The following is a 17,221-nucleotide window of genomic DNA, read 5'->3' on the forward strand; positions in this document are numbered from 1 at the left end:
CCACCCAGGGACCGGTCGCTTGAGGGCACATTTCAGTGTTGCCTCACCCAAAACTTGTCTTCTCTTATACCAGGACGAGACCAGATTCCACAATACCCATAATATGCCACCAGTATCAATTATTAGTATTGAACAGCTCACATAAGGGTGAACAAGGGCCTCGGGAGCCTGCATAATAAAACCATTCACATCAATGCCCGGTAGGGAGAGGGAGATGTGTTCCCTCATCTCCTCCACAAGATAGCTCCCACAACATAGCAAAGCCATCAGTGCCAGGACAAAGCACATAGACATTATTTGTATTAGCATGTTCCCGCGTTCCTTCATTCTCCCCACAAGATAGCTCCCGCAGCACAACAAAGCCATCAGTGCCAGGACAAAGCACACAGCCATTATTTGTATTACCATGTTCCCAAACATGGCGAGATAGAGATAAGCAAGCAGCCAACAAGCTCCATGACCTGCACAGGAGCTTGCCACTTAATAACTAGCTATAGAACACTTAATGCAAAACTGCCGTTGTCGTGCCCCACGTTGGGCGCCAAAAAGGACTGTGGTGGGTTGACCCTGGTTGGATGCCAGGTGCCCACCAAAGCCGCTCTATCACTCCCCCTCCTCAGCTGGACGGGGGGAGAAAATATAACAAAAGGCTCGTGGGTCAAGATAAGGACAGTTTAATAAAGTGAAAACAAAGGTCGTGCGCGCAAAAGCAAAGAAAAACAAATGATGTTATTCTCTACTTCCCATCAGCAGGCGATGTCTAGCCGCTTCCTGGGAAGCAAGGCTTCAGTACGCATAGTGGTTGCTCCGGAAGACAAAAATGCCCCCCTTCCGTCTCCCTTTACTTAGCTTTTATATCTGAGCTGACGTCATATGGTATGGAATATCTGTTTGGTTAGTTTAGGTCAGCTGTCCTGGTTATGTCCTCTCCCAAGATCTTGCCCTGCCCCAGCCTGCCATTGAGGGGGGGGCAAAAATGTTGGAGAGACAGCCTTGATGCTGTGCCAGCACTGCTCAGCAGTAGCCAAAACACTGGTGTGCTATCAACACCTTTCTAGCTACTGATGCAGAGCACAGCACTATGAGGGCTGCTATGGGGAGAATTAACTCCATCTCGGCCAGACCCAATACAACATAGAAAAGAACATCATTATGGTTTGCTTGTCTCTGAATTAGTTCATGGCATTTAACTCCTAAGCTTAGGTAGTTAATGGACTAAGAAGAGTAATATTTGTTACAGATATATTTTTGGATAGTCACTATGTACTTTTTTCCATATGTTACTTTTTCAAAATGTTTATGAATTCATGCACACTTTAAAAGCCTAAAATATGCAGTAATGTGGAATAGTCAGAGAGATAATTTGCCATTTTTACATTTTTTTTAAATCCTTCCATGTTACTTGAGAAATAATTATTTTTAAAAATGAAAAAATATTAAACCTGAAGGGTTTGGTTTCTTTCATTTAACTACATTAGCTGAGTTTCCATCGTGAACATTTGGAACTAAATATATTGTATTCCTATTCTCACACGTGGTGGAGCTGATCTTGGTGCTTCCATCGGTATTGCAGTCTACTGAAGAATTCACTGCAGATTCTTCTTCTGCATAGTATACATAATTGGATAAGGCAAACAAATTTGATCTTGACACAATGATTCTCAATAGTATGTTGTATGAAGCAATCTATTTTATGAAGATATTTAATGTGATTTTCAGGGCATTGGCCCTTAACTGTGATGCCCCATTGGATGATAAAAATGGAGCAGAGTCTAAGAACTGGAGAGCTGGTAAGCCAGTCCGAGTAGTGCGCAGTTCAAAAGGACGACGGATCAGCAAATATGCCCCAGAGGAAGGCAACAGATATGATGGCATTTACAAGGTATTATGATTTTTACCATATATATAGCATTACATTTTTCTTAAGACATGTTTTTTAAGAGTCTTTTGTGTTACATAACAAACTCTTCATTATTGCTTTTGAAGGAATAGTTCTTTTGTTACCATGAGGACATTTTAGCCTACCTTGTTCTGTAGTGTAATGAAATGGAAGTATTCCATTCCAACTGTGGCATTGACAGATTGCATGGCAGTTCATGCGGATGTACGTGTGGGAAGGGCTGCGCACTCTGCCAGTTAGCAGGCTGCTTCCACTCTGCTCACCCACAGGCTTAGGCTGCAGCCCTGATGGTCATCCCCAGCTAGCTGTTGGCTGTGCAAACCTACCCAGCAGCTTGAGGTCTCCAGGGAATTAGAAGGGCTTATTAGGCAGTGCTTTGAGATTGTTGGAAGCATAGTGGTAGAGAACAAGCAAGGGCCACGCTCTGCAGTGGACAGGAATCTGCTAACTAGCCAGGCTAGCCTGGGATGAGTGGAGGCAGCCACCCAAACAGAGCATCCTATCAGGGAAGCTGCTGTCCAGGTGGAGGGCTGCAAAGTCTGTACTCCACACTCCTGGGTGGAGGAAGGTGCAAGCTCCACCTGTGCAAGGTGCACTCTGGTGGAGTCACTCAGGCAGCAGGTGGAGGAGCTGCAGGAGAAAGTCAGCAGGTTATGGTGTATTAGGGAGGGGGAACAAGAAACAGAGTACTATTTGAGGCATTGCAAGAAGAAATATCAGGGCTCCATGGCACTGACCTCCAAGGACTACCAGACAAAGAGTGTCAACAGCAAACAGACAGCACCTTGGAGAAGGAGGTGCCGTGGTCTCTGGTGACTCGTGGCAACAGGATATCACTTCCCCTCCATTTCCTCGTATGTACCAACCAGTAACAGATATGAAGTCTTGGCAGCAGACAAAACCAATGAGCAAGATTCACAGAGAGAAACTGCACCAGCAGCACATAACAAAAGCTGCAAAAGGAAGTAGTGAGTCCTAGCAGTGAGTGACTCTGCTGAGAGGCATGGAGGCACACCCATCTGCCAGCCTGATATACAGTCAAGGGAAGTTTGCTGCTTGCCAGGAGCCAAGATCCAGGATGTGAGGAATGCTTCCCAACTTTCTCCAAAGGCAAGAACCCTAAGCCCAGCCACCTCAAGTACATGTATACCAATGCAAGTAGTCTGGGCAACAAACTGGAGCTCCATGCCCAGTCTGAGAGTTATGATGTCATAGGAAACACAAAACTTGGTGTGAAAACTCGCATGACTGGAAGACCACAATGGACAGCTAGAAGCTCTTTCGGAAAGATAGGAAGGGAAGAAGTGGAGCTGGAGTTGCACTTTATGCAAAAGAGAAATTTGAATGTATGGAGGTAAGCTATGGAGACCACAAAAGTTCTGTCATCGAATGCCTTTGGATCAAGATTGGAGGGATCATCACCAAGGGGGATCTTATGGTAGGTATCTGTTACCGACCTCCCAATCAGGGTGACAAGGCTGACAAAACCTTACTTCGGCTGCTCAAGGAAGTCTCGGGCCAACAGAACCTGGTCCTCATGGGTGACTTCAATTACCTGGTGTCATGGTTTCAGCCCAGCTGGTAACAAAATGCAGCTGCTCACTCACTCCTCCCCCCTCCCTGGCCATGGTGGGATGAGGAGAAAATATAAAGGCAGGCTCGTGGGTTGAGACAAGGACTGGGAGGGATCACTCCTCACTTATAGTCATGGGCAAAAGACAGGCTCAACTTGGGGAAGAAACAAAATCAATTTAATTTACTACAAATCAAATCAAAACAAGGATATTAGGAAGTAAAACCAAACCTTAGAACACCTTCCCCCCACCCCTCCCTCCTTCCTGGGCTCAACTCTACTCCCTGTTCTCTCTACCTCCTCCCCCCAGCAGCACAGGGGAATGGGGGTTGGGGTCAGCTTGCCACACATTGTCCCTACTGCTCCTTGCTCCTCAGGGGGAGGACTCCTCACTCGTCCCCTGCTCCACCGTGGGGTCCCTCCCACAGGAGACAGTCCTTCACAAACTTCTCCAATGTGAATCCTTTCCACGGGCTGCAGTTCCTCACAAACTTCCCTGGCGTGGGTCCTTTCTGCAGGCTGATCTTCAGTCACACACTGCTCCAGCGCGGGCTTTCCCATGGAGTCACGGCCATCTTCAGGAGCCTCTGCTCCTCCGCTCACCTCCATGGGCTGCAGGAATACAGCCTGCCATCTCACCACAGGCTGCAGGGGGATCAACCTCCTCAGGCACCCCTCCTCCCCCTCCTTCTTCACTGACCTTGGTATCTGCATAGGTGTTCCTCTCTCATTCCAATCCCCCTACTCACTGCAGGTTCCCCTTCTTAAATATGTTATCCCAGAGGCGCTACCACCGTCACTGATTGGGTTGGCCTGGGCCAGAGGCAGGTCCAACTTGAAGCCAGGGGAGCTTCTAGCAGCTTCTCACAGGAGCCACCCCTGCAGCCACCTCCCCTGCTACCAAAAAAAACCACACCACACAAACCCATAACACCTGGACATTTGTTGGGAAAATAACACAGCAGTGCACAAGTCCTCCATCAGGTTCCTGGAATGCATTGAGGACTGCTTCCTGCTACAGATGCTGGACATGCTGACTAGGAACAACACATTGCTACATTTACTGCTCGCAAACCAAGACGACTTACTTGACAACACAGCTGCCAATGGTAGCCTTGGATACAGCAATCACAATGTTGTGGAATTTAAGATCCTGCTGAGCACACTAAAGACCAGCAGTAGGACGAAGACCGTGGATTTTAGAAGAGCTAACTTCAATATGCTCAGAGCCCAACTGTGGGAAATTCCATGGGATGCATTCATGGAGGGCAAAGGAGTGCTGGGAGTTATTCAAGAACAGCCTCCTGGAAGCACAAGAACAGTCCATCCCCTACAAAGGGAAAGGAAGAAGGCAGAACAAGAGACCACCCTGGCTTAACAGTGACCTTATGGGTGTGCTTAAAAGCAAAAAAGCAGCATACTGGCTATGGAAAGGCAGCCAAATAGCCGTCAAGGACTACAAAAACCTTGCTAGGGCATGCAGAGATGCAGTCAGGAAGGCTAAGGCTCAGCTAGAATGGAAATTGGCCAGAGATGTCAAGAACAACAAGAAAGGGTTCTTCAGGTACATGAGCAGTAAGCGGAAGCACAAGGAAGACGTAGGTCCATTGCTAAACAGGGCAGGGAAACTAGTTACTAATAATGCTGACAATGCAGAGGTTCTCAATACCTTCTTTGCCTCTGTCTTTACTGGTGTAGCTGGACCCCAGATCACAAGATCAAGTAGCTACAACAACGCATGTGTCAACCCACCAGTAGTGGAGGAAGGGCTGGTCTGCGGCCTCTTGCAAGGGCTCAACCCACATAAATCTATGGGCCTGGACAGAATCCACCCCAGGGCGTTAGGAGAAGTGGCTGACTGTTGCAAGGCCACTGTCTATAATCTTTGAAAAATCGTGGAGATCAGGGGATGTCCCTGATGACTGGAAGAGGGCAGATGTCATACTCATCTACAAGAAGGGCCCAAAAGAGGACCCAGGAAACTACAGGCCTATTAGTCTTGCTTCATTCCCTGGGAAAGTAATGGAACGAGTCCTCCTGGAAGCTCTCCTAGAACCTAATGAAGCAGGTGATTGGGAAAAGCCAACATGGATTTACCAAAGGCAAATCTTGCCAGACTAACCTGATCACCTTCTACAACAAAATAACATCTTCTGTTGACACGGGGAGAGCAGTGGATGTTGTTTACCTGGACTTCAGCAAAGTGTTCGACACTGTTTCCCCCAGCCTTCTCCTGGACAAACTGGCAAGACACAGATTGGATGGGTGGTCTGCAAGGTGGGTAGGAAATTGGCTAACGGGTTGCACTCAGAGGGTGGTGATCAATGTTTTTTACTCAGGCTGGCAGCCTGTCACAAGTGGGATCCCCCAGGGATTGATACTGGGCCCCACGCTGTTCAACACTGTAGTGGGTTGACCTTGGCTGGCTGCCAGGTGTCTACCAAGCTGCTCTATCACTCCTCCTCCTCAGTTAAGACAGGGGGAGAAAACAAGATGAAAAACTCATGGGTCAAGATAAAAGGCAGTTCAATAAAGAAAAGAAAAGGCCATGCATGGAAGCAAAGGAAAACAAAATATTTATTCTCTACTTCCCATTAGCAGGCAGTGTCCAGCCACTTACTGGGAAGTAGGGCCTCAGTACGCATAGCGGGTGCTTAGGAAGAGAAATGCCTTAATAACGAATGCCCCCTGCTCTTCCTCCTTTCTCTTAGCTTTTATTGCTGAGCAGAATGTCACATGGTATAGAATATCCCTTTGGTCAGCTTGGGTCAGCTGTCCTGGCTATGTCCCCTCCCAACTTCTTGCCCACCCCCAGCCTACTGGCCTTTGGGGGGGGAATGTTGGAGAGACAGCCTTGATGCTGTGGGAGCACTGCTCAGCAGTAGCCAAAACATTAGTGTGTTATCAACACCTTTCTAGCTACAAATACAAAGCACAGCACTATGAAGGCTGCTATGGGTAAAGTTAACTCTATCCCAGCCAGACCCAATACAAACACCTTCATAAATTATCTGGATGATGGAATTGAAAGCACCCTCATCAAATTTGCTGATGACAGTAAACTGGGTGGTGAGGTGAACACATCAGAAGGGAGAGCCATCTTACAGAGAGACATGGACAGGCTGGAAGAGTGGGCTAGCAAGAACAGTATGAAGTTTAACAAAGACACATGCTAAATCCTGCACCTGGGTCAGAATAACCAAAGACCCCAGTACAGGCTAGGATCTGTGTGGCTGGGGAGCAGCTTTGTTGAAAAGGACCTGGGTCCTGGTGGACAAGCTGAACATGAGTTAGCGGTGTGTTGCTGCAGCAACAAAGGCAAATTGGATCCTGGGCTGCATCTGCAGGGGCATTGCTAGCAGAGATGGAGAGTTGATCATACCACTCAGCGCTTGTCAGGCTGTAATCTCTTCACAAGGAGTCACATAGAAAAGGCAAGGTGCAACAGGTACAAGTTGCACTGGAAGAGGTTTCATCTCGATATAAGAAAGAAATTTTTTACAGTGAGAACAATCATTCACTGGAACAACCTCTGCAGGGACGTGGCAGAGTCCCCATTGCTAGCAGTTTTCAAGATGTAATTGGACAGGGTGCTAGATAATCTCATCTAAGCTCCCTTTCTCACAGAAGGTTGGACCAGATGATCTTTCAATGTCCCTTCCAACCTCGGCTGTTGTATGATTCTATTATTCTATTCAGAGCAGTGATAGTAGAACACAATCTATAATAGGATATATTAAGTTGAATACGTAAGCTACTTTTGTTTGTGCTCACTGAGTCATATTCATCCCTGGAAATCAATCGATTTCTTCACTCCTTCCAGCTCTCTTTCCGGCTTTTCATACACTTAATGTCTTCTCTGTATCTGGAATGAAGATGTGCATCTTTTAAAACAGTATTGTATTTATCAAAATACAAACATTTCCCAACTGAGAGAAAAGATACTTAAAAATAGTAACATATCATTCAAATTTCCTCTCTTTGTCTTGAGCCAATAAAGTATGACTACCTGCATGTGTTTGGCTTGTGGTAAAATAATGACTACCTAGCAGAATATCTGTTGAACTTCTGGGTAGAATTTCTTAAATTAGATTTGAGGCTCTACTGTGATAGCAAAAACATAAACCTGTTGTTATTTATCCTTAGGTGGTAAAATATTGGCCAGAAATTGGGAAATGTGGGTTCTTAGTTTGGCGCTATCTTCTGAGGAGAGATGATATTGAACCCGCACCTTGGACTTCAGAAGGGATGGAACGGTCAAAGAAACTGGGTCTGAGTGTACAGGTCAGAATCAGTGTTCACAAAGTTGCTCTGATATTCTGTTCAAGTAAATGGAGTCTTAAATTTTACAACTAGGAATGCGAATTAAATTTAAGCCCCATTTTTCATATACTACAATGAGTCAGGGTCTAATATAAAAAATATTTTAGATCATCTGTAATTTGAAAAACTATGATATTGGCAAAGCAGAAAGAATTGTGGATGAAGCTTTCTGCCTTAGCAGGAAATTACTCTCTATATATGGATCAGAAAATTATGACTTTGAATACAGTTTTGTGATCCTTATGCTGGATAAGATTTATAAAAGTAACTCTTCTAATAGTTGAGTCTCTTCTTAGAATTTAAAAAATATATATGTTTTTATGTATTTTTCTCTAATTGTAACCTATGATTGAGGAACTGTTATAGATAGCATATTTCAGGCAGGGACTTTGGCACTGTGAAATTTGTGGCTGATGCAAAGAATCAAAGTAGCATTTTTTTTCCTCAGCAAACCAATCATTTCCTTTGGATGGGTTGTTTTGCTACATGACATCATCTTCAACTTTAGCTTTCTGATTTGTGTAGTTAGAGTTGTAGATATGGATATAAGGTGCCTTTTAATAAAATCTATTCTAGATCAGATCCTTTGACTTAACTACAGTTTTCTAAAAATATATTAATTTAAAAGCTTTCCTGTTTATATAGGGGTTTAAAAATATTTTGATATTATTTCAATATGTAGTCATAGGGGTTTACATTCTTTTAGAAAATCTACTTGTCAGTATTTAGGAATTCCCAGATGCCAGTGGATTTTGTTTTAAATCTGGTTTTTTTGGGTTTTTTTAGTATCCAGAAGGTTATTTGGAAGCCATGGCTAGTAAAGAGAAAAAGGATAAGGTTAAGAAGCAAACTGTGAAACAGGAGCCAACCAACCAGAGTAATGGAAACCAGAAAAGGACAATTGATGATGGTATTTCTTTTTACTTCTTAGTGTTAGAGCTCTGCCAAATTATATATAAGCCAATAGTATGAAAGCTACAAGGAAGATGGAAGTCATTTGGAATCCTAATGTAAAGTGTTAAGTGCTCAGTAATAAAATGGGAAGGTGGGGATCTTATGGTGCTGTTCTGTACTTGTAAGGTTTCTTTTTCTTAAACTTCACAGAAAAATGAACAATATTCTATGTAGTTATGATCTATAGTTCAAAATAAAGCTGGGCAATTTGAATTGGAGCTTTATTGTATCATTACATAGATGTGATTCATGTTTTAGCTTTCTAGAAATAATTTTGTCTTCCATTTTTAATAGTTCAGACTACCACTGTTACTGTATCTTGTCATAATTTTAAACAGGTATAGAGGAGACTAAAAATACATCCAAAGCCATGAGAATGGGAGATGGAGGGAAAGGAGAGGCTTTCCAACTCACACAGCAACAGCAGTGGCTGATTAAAGAAGACTGTATGAACCAGAAATTGTGGGATGAAGTACTTGCTTCTCTTAAGGAAGGACCAGTACGCTTGCAGCTTGCTTAAATTATTAATTTTTAACCTTTCTTTATACAGAGTTAGAAGAAATGAGGCTTTGTTAAAACCTAATTCACTTACTTAAAATTGCTGAATACATACTATCTGTTTACAAACAGTTGATGGGGCATGTAATTTCATTCACTTAAGGAGATAGAAGAAATACCGTCATACTGAGACTTAGATACCAAATGAAAATATTTTTAACTCAAGTTTAGCAGATTATTCCACTCACTATGAAGAGAACCTTAAGTAAAAAAGAGGAAATACTTCCCTCCCCTAGCTGTCAAGAAAATAGCAAGGATAGTTCAAGTTTGAAGACACTTGTGCATTTTTTTTTTGTCTCTGATGGAATATCCTCCAAAATATTATGTCCTTGAATATTAATTAGCTTTATTGATGTTCCAATTCATAGTTATTTTAGCTGTTTTGCAGAAGAAAAATAATTCAAGATATCAGAATGGTAAAGGTCACTATCAAGTCAGTGAAAGAACAAAATATTAGATGGAGAATGGATGCCTAAAACTTAATGTATCCTTGTTCTTCCACTTACAGTACTACTATTGCTATAATACTACTGCACTTGTATAGGAGCTGATACTGTAAAGTTATAAGTTGTTTATCTGTGGGTTGTCCAATGTTTGTAAATAATTAGACTTTCAACTCTTAGTTATGTGACAAAATACAGTAGATATGTGTTTCTAAAGCAACAGAAAACAGTATCTTAAGAGAAATACAGTTACTAGAAAGTTATTTTCCTATGGATTCCTGCCCATAATTTTGATTGCCCTTGGTGATAGCCATATAGAAATTTCACTGGGAATCATGCAACTACCATTAGATAGCTGCAATGAAAATATAAATCTTAATGCTTGAAACAACCTTTCCACTTTAATTATAAGTTTTGGGTTGAGATGAATCTGATATTATTAAAATTATTGAAATGAACTGTATTTTGAGTAACTTTAGATCTGTTTTTTACACTTCTATACTTGAGTGAGTATGCTTGAGACTACTGAAATACCAGAGAATAAGGTCTCTGTAAGCATGCTTGTATGTGTAAAATCTATGGCACAAAATTTATCACACATTCTTCAGAGTTGCTCTGAGAAGACTGAAAACCAGGAAGGTTCTTTTACCTATTGCAGAGTATTTCAGAGTGAGGTCTCAAGAAACCAATTAAACAACTCCATCAGGTACAGAGGTGAATTTCTTAGTGAAAGAGGTGTACAGTACTTTGCTTTCCCTTTGCAGAGCAGCAGCAATCACTTATCCATCATGGATATGCAAAATTCTAGCGATGATCACTAAATACAGATATTAGCTTCCAAATTCTCTGACTTGTGCTAAGAATCAGGCTTGATGGGCCCTCTGTTTTGTTTTTAATGATAATAATGTACAACCAAATAACCTCCAAAACCTTAGTTCTCTGACTTCTGGAAAAGCAGGGAAATTAATTGTTCATGGACTTGCTTTCTAAATACTTTGTTAGCCACACTACTTCTCATGGATGTGAAGGATATAAGATGAGCCTTCCAAAATTTTTTAATGTAATAAACATAATTTATTAAATGTATACTTTGCACTGAACACAATAGAGGTTCACTTCTGAGAAAATAAGAATGAACAAGAAGCTGTGAACAATAATAATATAGGGAATGAGCAGAAGATAGGTAGAGGTAATAGCAGAGGGTGTGGGAATGTCTTTATGTAAATGTCCATGAATACAGGAGTAATGGTAGTAGGCTTTGGAAGGAAATCTGTAACTTAGACTGAGACCTGAAGATCACACTAGAAAAGTTTCAGTGTAAGCAATCTTTGCAATGTCAAACTGTCCTATCACACTGAATGTTGGATTTAACAACTCCTAGCAGTTGTGTAACATTATTAGACCATGCCAACTGAGTTTGGGAAGAGTAACAAGGATGTTAAACAAGCATCTCATGAATGTATCTCTGCATTTACCAAATGCTAGGAAGGCCAAATTTTTTTACTCAATTTAGGTCTGTGAATTTGGCTGTGAATTTATAATTTAAATATAGGTAATAATTACAGTAGTTAGGCAAATTAGTTTTTAAAAAAACTTTAATAATTTTAAATAAAAATGCCCTTTTTTGTTTGCATATTTGTGAATGTGCCTCTAATAGATCTACTTTTCTCTTCTTTTGCCCTATACTAGAATTTCCTGAAGAAACTGGAACAATCTTTTATGTGTGTCTGCTGTCAGGAGCTGGTTTACCAGCCAGTGACAACAGAATGCCTCCACAACGTCTGTAAAGTAAGAATAATCCCTGTATTGCTCTGGGCTGTGTTCTTGGCCCTGAGACACCGATCACCAAAACCAACATATATTTTAGGAAGACAATAATTATTGCCTAGCAATCTGAGCAAGAAATGTAATGTGCTTGCTTCCAGTTGTGTGGCTGCCATATAATCAATCTTAATTTTATGTAAAAATTAGTAGAAATGTATTTAGTATAATTTCTTATAGACATGATGTATCAAGTTTATCATCCCATTGTAATTAGTGGAGCTATGCTAGGGATTGGTTTGTTCCAGGAACTAGGTGTTGGTACAATAAGATTAAGTTAATTTTATGTAGTTAAGAAATGAGAATAGAGCAAGACTACTCCTTCAAAGAGCTGCTTGTTACATAGAGGTAAAGTGTTATGAGGGGGTTAATATATAGAGTGGTGGAAAAAACGTGGAGAATGTTTAATGGCAACAACTTCAAAGCATAGAATCTGAAGCTATCAATGACTAATTATAAAGTAACATCCAATTACTGTTTTTAGGTATAGACTGACAGACAGTGGTGTTGTTTGGGCAAAGATTGGCCCTCAAAATTTTCATATTTAACTTATATGCTTGGACTGTCTGAAGTCTGGGAAAACCAAAAAAAAAGAAGGCAACATTAATAATCATCTTTTAGATACTGTAGTCTGAAACCTATTTTATTCTACTCATGCCTTTGAGGCTTAAACACTGAGTCTTGTCATAAAGATGAAGTAGCTATGGAATGGTAGATAAAATGCTATACACCGGTATGTTCAGCTACATCTTGAAATGAAACTCTGGAATACTTACAGCACTCTAACAGAAATGCTAGAAAGAAACTGTGAACTGATCCACAGGAACACATTAGGGAAAATGAAGTATCTCAGTAGTAACACACTTAATTCCTGACAAACTCAATGCTTTGCCTCCTAATCAAAAGATTTCTTTGGTTAAGTAAGTCCTTTGTGATGGGTTGATCCCAACCAGCAAATAAGCACCCACCAGCTGCTCACTCAATCCTCCCCACAGAGATAAAAACTCATGGGTCAAGATAAAGACAGTTTAATAAGTGAAGAGAAAAAAAAGAAAAGAAAAAATGTGATGCAAAGGCATTCGCTCACCACCTCCCACAAGTAGACCGATGCCCAGCCAGTCTCTGAGCAATGGCTACTTTGGAAAGACCACCCCCAAGTTTTTATTGCTGAGCATGACATTATATAGCATGGAATATCCCTTTGGTCAGTTTGGGTCAGCTGTCCCAGTTGTGTCCCCCTCCCAGCCTCTTGCCCATCCCTGGCCTACTTGCTGGGGAGGCAGAATGAGAAACAGAGAAAGCCTTGATGCTGTGCCAGTATTGTCCGGCAATAGCTAAAACATTGGTGTATTATCAACACTGGTTTAGTCACAGATCTAAAACACAGCACCATACAGGCTGCTATGAAGAAAATTAACTCCATCCCAGCCAGAGCCAGTACATCATTTCAGTTGTAAAGGCAGAAATATGGCAAGAGAACTCGGTAAGAACTTGCTGTTTCTGGAAATGTGGGAAACTGTGTCTTTGGTTCCTAGTAATTGCTTAATTTTTGCTAGCTAAATTTTCAATGTAAAGCAAAAGCTGTAACACTTTTACTTCTTTGTCTTTGTATGCCCTAGAGCTGTTTACAGCGCTCTTTCCGAGCTGAAGTCTTTACCTGTCCTGCCTGCCGCTATGACCTTGGAAAGAGCTACACCATGGTTCCTAACAAGATATTGCAGACACTGCTTGACCAGTTCTTCCCTGGTTACAGTAAGGGACGATGATGTGTTCAAAACCTTTCATACTTCTCCCACTGACTTTATAGACGGTAAAGGAGAATAAACATCTAAAAGTCAACAGTGAACCAGCCAGCTTGATGGAAGTGAATCTATTGTCACATTTTCAATCATCTAATCCTCTTCCTCCCCATCACCATCTTTCTTCATGTAGTGAGAACTCGAAATCTCTGCTGTCTTTAACATCAAAGGTAGTTTTGGTGAGCTGACAAATAATTTTTAAAGAGAGGAAAAAAACCCCTAAACCAGAAGCTTTAGGTCTAAGTGGTGAGTCCTAGCTGGTGCTTAAGTTATGATTTGGTTTTTGTAACTACCTCAGGTAGAGGAAAACAAATTACGGGGAGGGGAAAAATAGTTCATAAAGTGTTTAGCTACCCACTGCTTTCTTAATTTTACTTGTGTCTAGTCTATGTAGTTTGATTCAACAAAAAAAGCCAAAAATCCCAAACACCCAAAATAAAACAAAAAACAAACAGCACTTAAGTCAGCTGGATTAAAGAACAGCAAAATCTGTGGTGTGCATAGTCCTTTTTTTGTCTTTCTTCCATTATAGTGTATTTTTTTGCAAGAATAAGATGACTTTTAGTCTATTTTTGTGAGCTTCACTGTGCTTTTTCTTGTATCTTATGCAAGCTGACTACTAAGGACTAATGAACAATATGAATGCATTGTTGCTATGGTAAAGTGATCTGTGTTTTTTTGCACTTAGCAGATATTCAAGACAGTAGTTGTGTACAAAAAATTCATATTAAAAAAGCCACTTTTGTATTAGTTTAAAATGTATGCTTTTAGTAGGTCTTATATCAGTGGCAATAAATCTATACAGCATTGAAGACAGTGCTAGCTTGAAAAGGGTTTAAATTGCTTCATATGGTGATCTGAAATTTTATATACAATATATTCCCCCAAAATATACATTATTAAATATTTTATGATTCAGAAATGTTGCTAATTTTGTGGGTTTTGTATTATCCAAACTTGTCAAATTATGACATTTAAAATTAAGATACTTTTTTCAGACTACAGAATATTTCCTTTAGGCAGGTTTCTTATTCTTCAAACTTGAGTCTTCATATACCTTAATTCATTCATCAGGAAAACAGAAGAATATTTGCTCAAATGAATTTCTAAGCCACTATGCCCCCCCCCCAACCATGCCTTAAGAAAAAAAATCTAACCTGATTCAGGGTCTTACATATCAGATATATATTTCTCCTATAGCAGTGCTTGTGCTACAGGTGCAACTATTCAGGCCTCTGCTTGAGACAAGCACAAGTAGCCCTAGCTCTATATATCAGAGCAGGAGTCCTGGGACCTGCTGCAGGAGACAACCTTTCCTTCTCGTTAGCATTGTATGTTGTGGGATCCCAGCACAGTGATCAGTAAAAGGGTTGTCTAAGTAGTCATGGGGTGGTACCAACAGTGTATAGTCTACAAAGGAGATATGCCATGATGTTGGAGGGAAATAACAACTAGATATTATTTTTTGTATCAATTCTCATTTCAGACCTTTGAAATACTATTTATTATTTACTGTTAAATATTGTTTGAGGCTGCATTATATCAGTAAGGTATTATCTTTGATTTGTTAATAGTTTTATGTAAAGTGATAATCCCCTTTTGAGTGCTTGTCTACATGTACATTCATATTGGAGAAGTATGTGCACATTTATGATGACATTCTCTGATTCAAAACCTTGCCTTCACCTCTATAATGGATCAGACAAATGTAATTGCTCTTTTTTTTCTCTTTTTTTTGTCCAGTTAGTTTTAGCTAAAGAATTTCAGTTACATTGTACTAATGCATAATGCTTTAATGTTGGTAGCATCTTGAATCACATAATATTGAAGACATGCATTGTTGAACAACTCAGAAGTTCTTCAGCTTTTGATCTTTTTCTATACTTACTAGGAAATGAGGTTTCAAGCACTATGCAACAACCGTATTAATATTAAGCATATAGTTTGAGAACTGTAGACTGTTTCCTAAGTCCATAGATTTCCCAAATTGTAACCCAATGCTTTTTATGGTGAAAATTATACCTTTGTGACCAGCACATGCGTCTGTGTAATATGCACCTACCAAAAGTCTACAGTATTTTATACCTTTTGATGGCCTTTGAATTGGTAAAAAGCTACCAAACTGAATTGGTGAGGTAAGATACTATAAATGCACCATTTTATTAGAGAAGTCATATCAAAACTGCTTTGGAAAAGGCAGCTTTTAATCTAGATTCCTGATTCTTAAACAGGTTGGTAACATTTATCAAAACACACAAATATCTAGAAAATATAAGTCTGAACTATTCACCTTCTCTGTTAAATGTTTAGCAAGAAACTGTTCCATGTATTAACTTTTATTTTTTCTTATTCCGAAGAGTTAGTGACTCTTGATTACTAGAGAACCTAGCTTTTTCCCTAGTCTATATTAATTCAGTGAGTTTGCTTTTAATCTACCATTTGTCACAAAGTTTAAGGCCAACTGTAGGAAGTTCCTAATTTTTTTTATGGTTTTGGCTGAACTATTTTTTTCAGACCATTTTAATGACTTAAGCACAATTGTTTGTAATTAACAGATTGACAAGATTTTGCATAGTTAGTGGCAACTGAAAACATGTCCACTACTTCCACCTATATTAAAAGTCCAGTTTGTAGTAGTATTTCACAATTTTGTAAACCCTTAGTGCTATACCAATGTCTATTAAATGTCTTTTTCAATATTATTGAAGAAGTCTAAAATTTTCTAATGCTGAATCTCTCTGTATACAACAGTGGCTTGTCTGTTTCCTGTTACTTTCATATGATGGTGCAACCTCTGTCAAATTAAATTCCCATTGGAAATCACTAAGTAGGTAATGAAGAATTGCAACTCCAAAACCTTTATCATAAAGGAGACAAAAGTAGAATAGTTAAAATAGCTCTATTAATACAAGCCTCATTTTTGTCACTTCAAAGAAAGCCCCCAGGCATTCATGTGCCTGTATATCATAAAGTTCTAGTCATTACTGTTTGGATGATGTAAAATTGTGCAGTCATTTCTCCACTCTAAATATTACTACAGTACATACTTCCTGATCTGCAGCACTACTACTTTATGTAGTGACAGACTAACTCAGCTACAAAGGAACTCACTTGATTGAACTCAAGTATCTGCACAGACATGCCAGAAAAGCTCATGTTCCTTTCAAATAACTACATTGGTGTCTTCATCCTAAAGTTATCACATGTAAAGTCTATCCCACCAACTATATGGACAGTCTCAGAAGCCAAATTTTTATATAAACTGATTGATGGGAACAGATGGGAAGATGTTCCTGTTCAAGGTTTCAGTCCTGGCCACTTTTTACTTGTACATAGCATTATGTGGAGCAATAGGACTCTGATCTCAAGTGCTCATTCAATATTCCTGGAGGGCCAGAGCTTAAGTTTTGAAGCCATTTTAAAGTAAGCTATAGTCTATGTAATGAAGCAAGGCAAGTTAAGCATGCTGTCTAAACCAGAGTCATTATTCAAACTAAGAGGTCTGAAAAAATGCATGGAAAAAATATTGTACTTTTGTTAGATGAGATTTAACTCAGAGTAAGAAGTTCAATTTCAATATTTGTAGAAAAGGTGTTTCATACTTTACCTGGATTAGGAGGAGAGGTTTATATGGAACCATAAGGAAAAAATTATGTGATACTGAAAAAGGTAGGTTCAGTGCTCAGTAAAAATTGAACATCATAGCTGGGGGGGGGGGGGGGAAACACAGATCTTTACAATTACATTCTGCCAGTATTTTACTTTGTGTAGGACCTACTACTACTGTGGCAGCTCTAACAAATCAGAACTGAAATATCACACAAAACAGGCATCAAGATTTTATACTTCT

At 40.0% G+C, this 17,221-nt stretch overlaps 1 protein-coding gene across 2 annotated transcripts in view; it reads left to right on the forward strand.

Annotated features, from left to right (window-relative positions):
- Positions 1–16,092, forward strand: part of LOC138683375 (E3 ubiquitin-protein ligase UHRF2-like) — a 175,304-nt gene extending 159,212 nt beyond the window's left edge. The window contains exons 11-16 of one of the 2 annotated variants that reach the window (XM_069775087.1): positions 1,720–1,882; positions 7,620–7,757; positions 8,583–8,706; positions 9,089–9,249; positions 11,441–11,539; positions 13,192–16,092. In XM_069775087.1, coding sequence (XP_069631188.1) covers positions 1,720–1,882; positions 7,620–7,757; positions 8,583–8,706; positions 9,089–9,249; positions 11,441–11,539; positions 13,192–13,338 — 832 coding nt within the window. In that variant the 3' untranslated portion in view covers positions 13,339–16,092. The remainder of the gene's footprint in view (positions 1–1,719; positions 1,883–7,619; positions 7,758–8,582; positions 8,707–9,088; positions 9,250–11,440; positions 11,540–13,191) is intronic. The other variant, XM_069775088.1, reaches the window with a different exon arrangement.
- Positions 16,093–17,221: the final 1,129 nt, after the last annotated feature.

This window comes from Haliaeetus albicilla, chromosome W (assembly GCF_947461875.1).
Source record: "Haliaeetus albicilla chromosome W, bHalAlb1.1, whole genome shotgun sequence".
Classification (NCBI taxonomy): Eukaryota; Metazoa; Chordata; class Aves; order Accipitriformes; family Accipitridae; genus Haliaeetus; species Haliaeetus albicilla.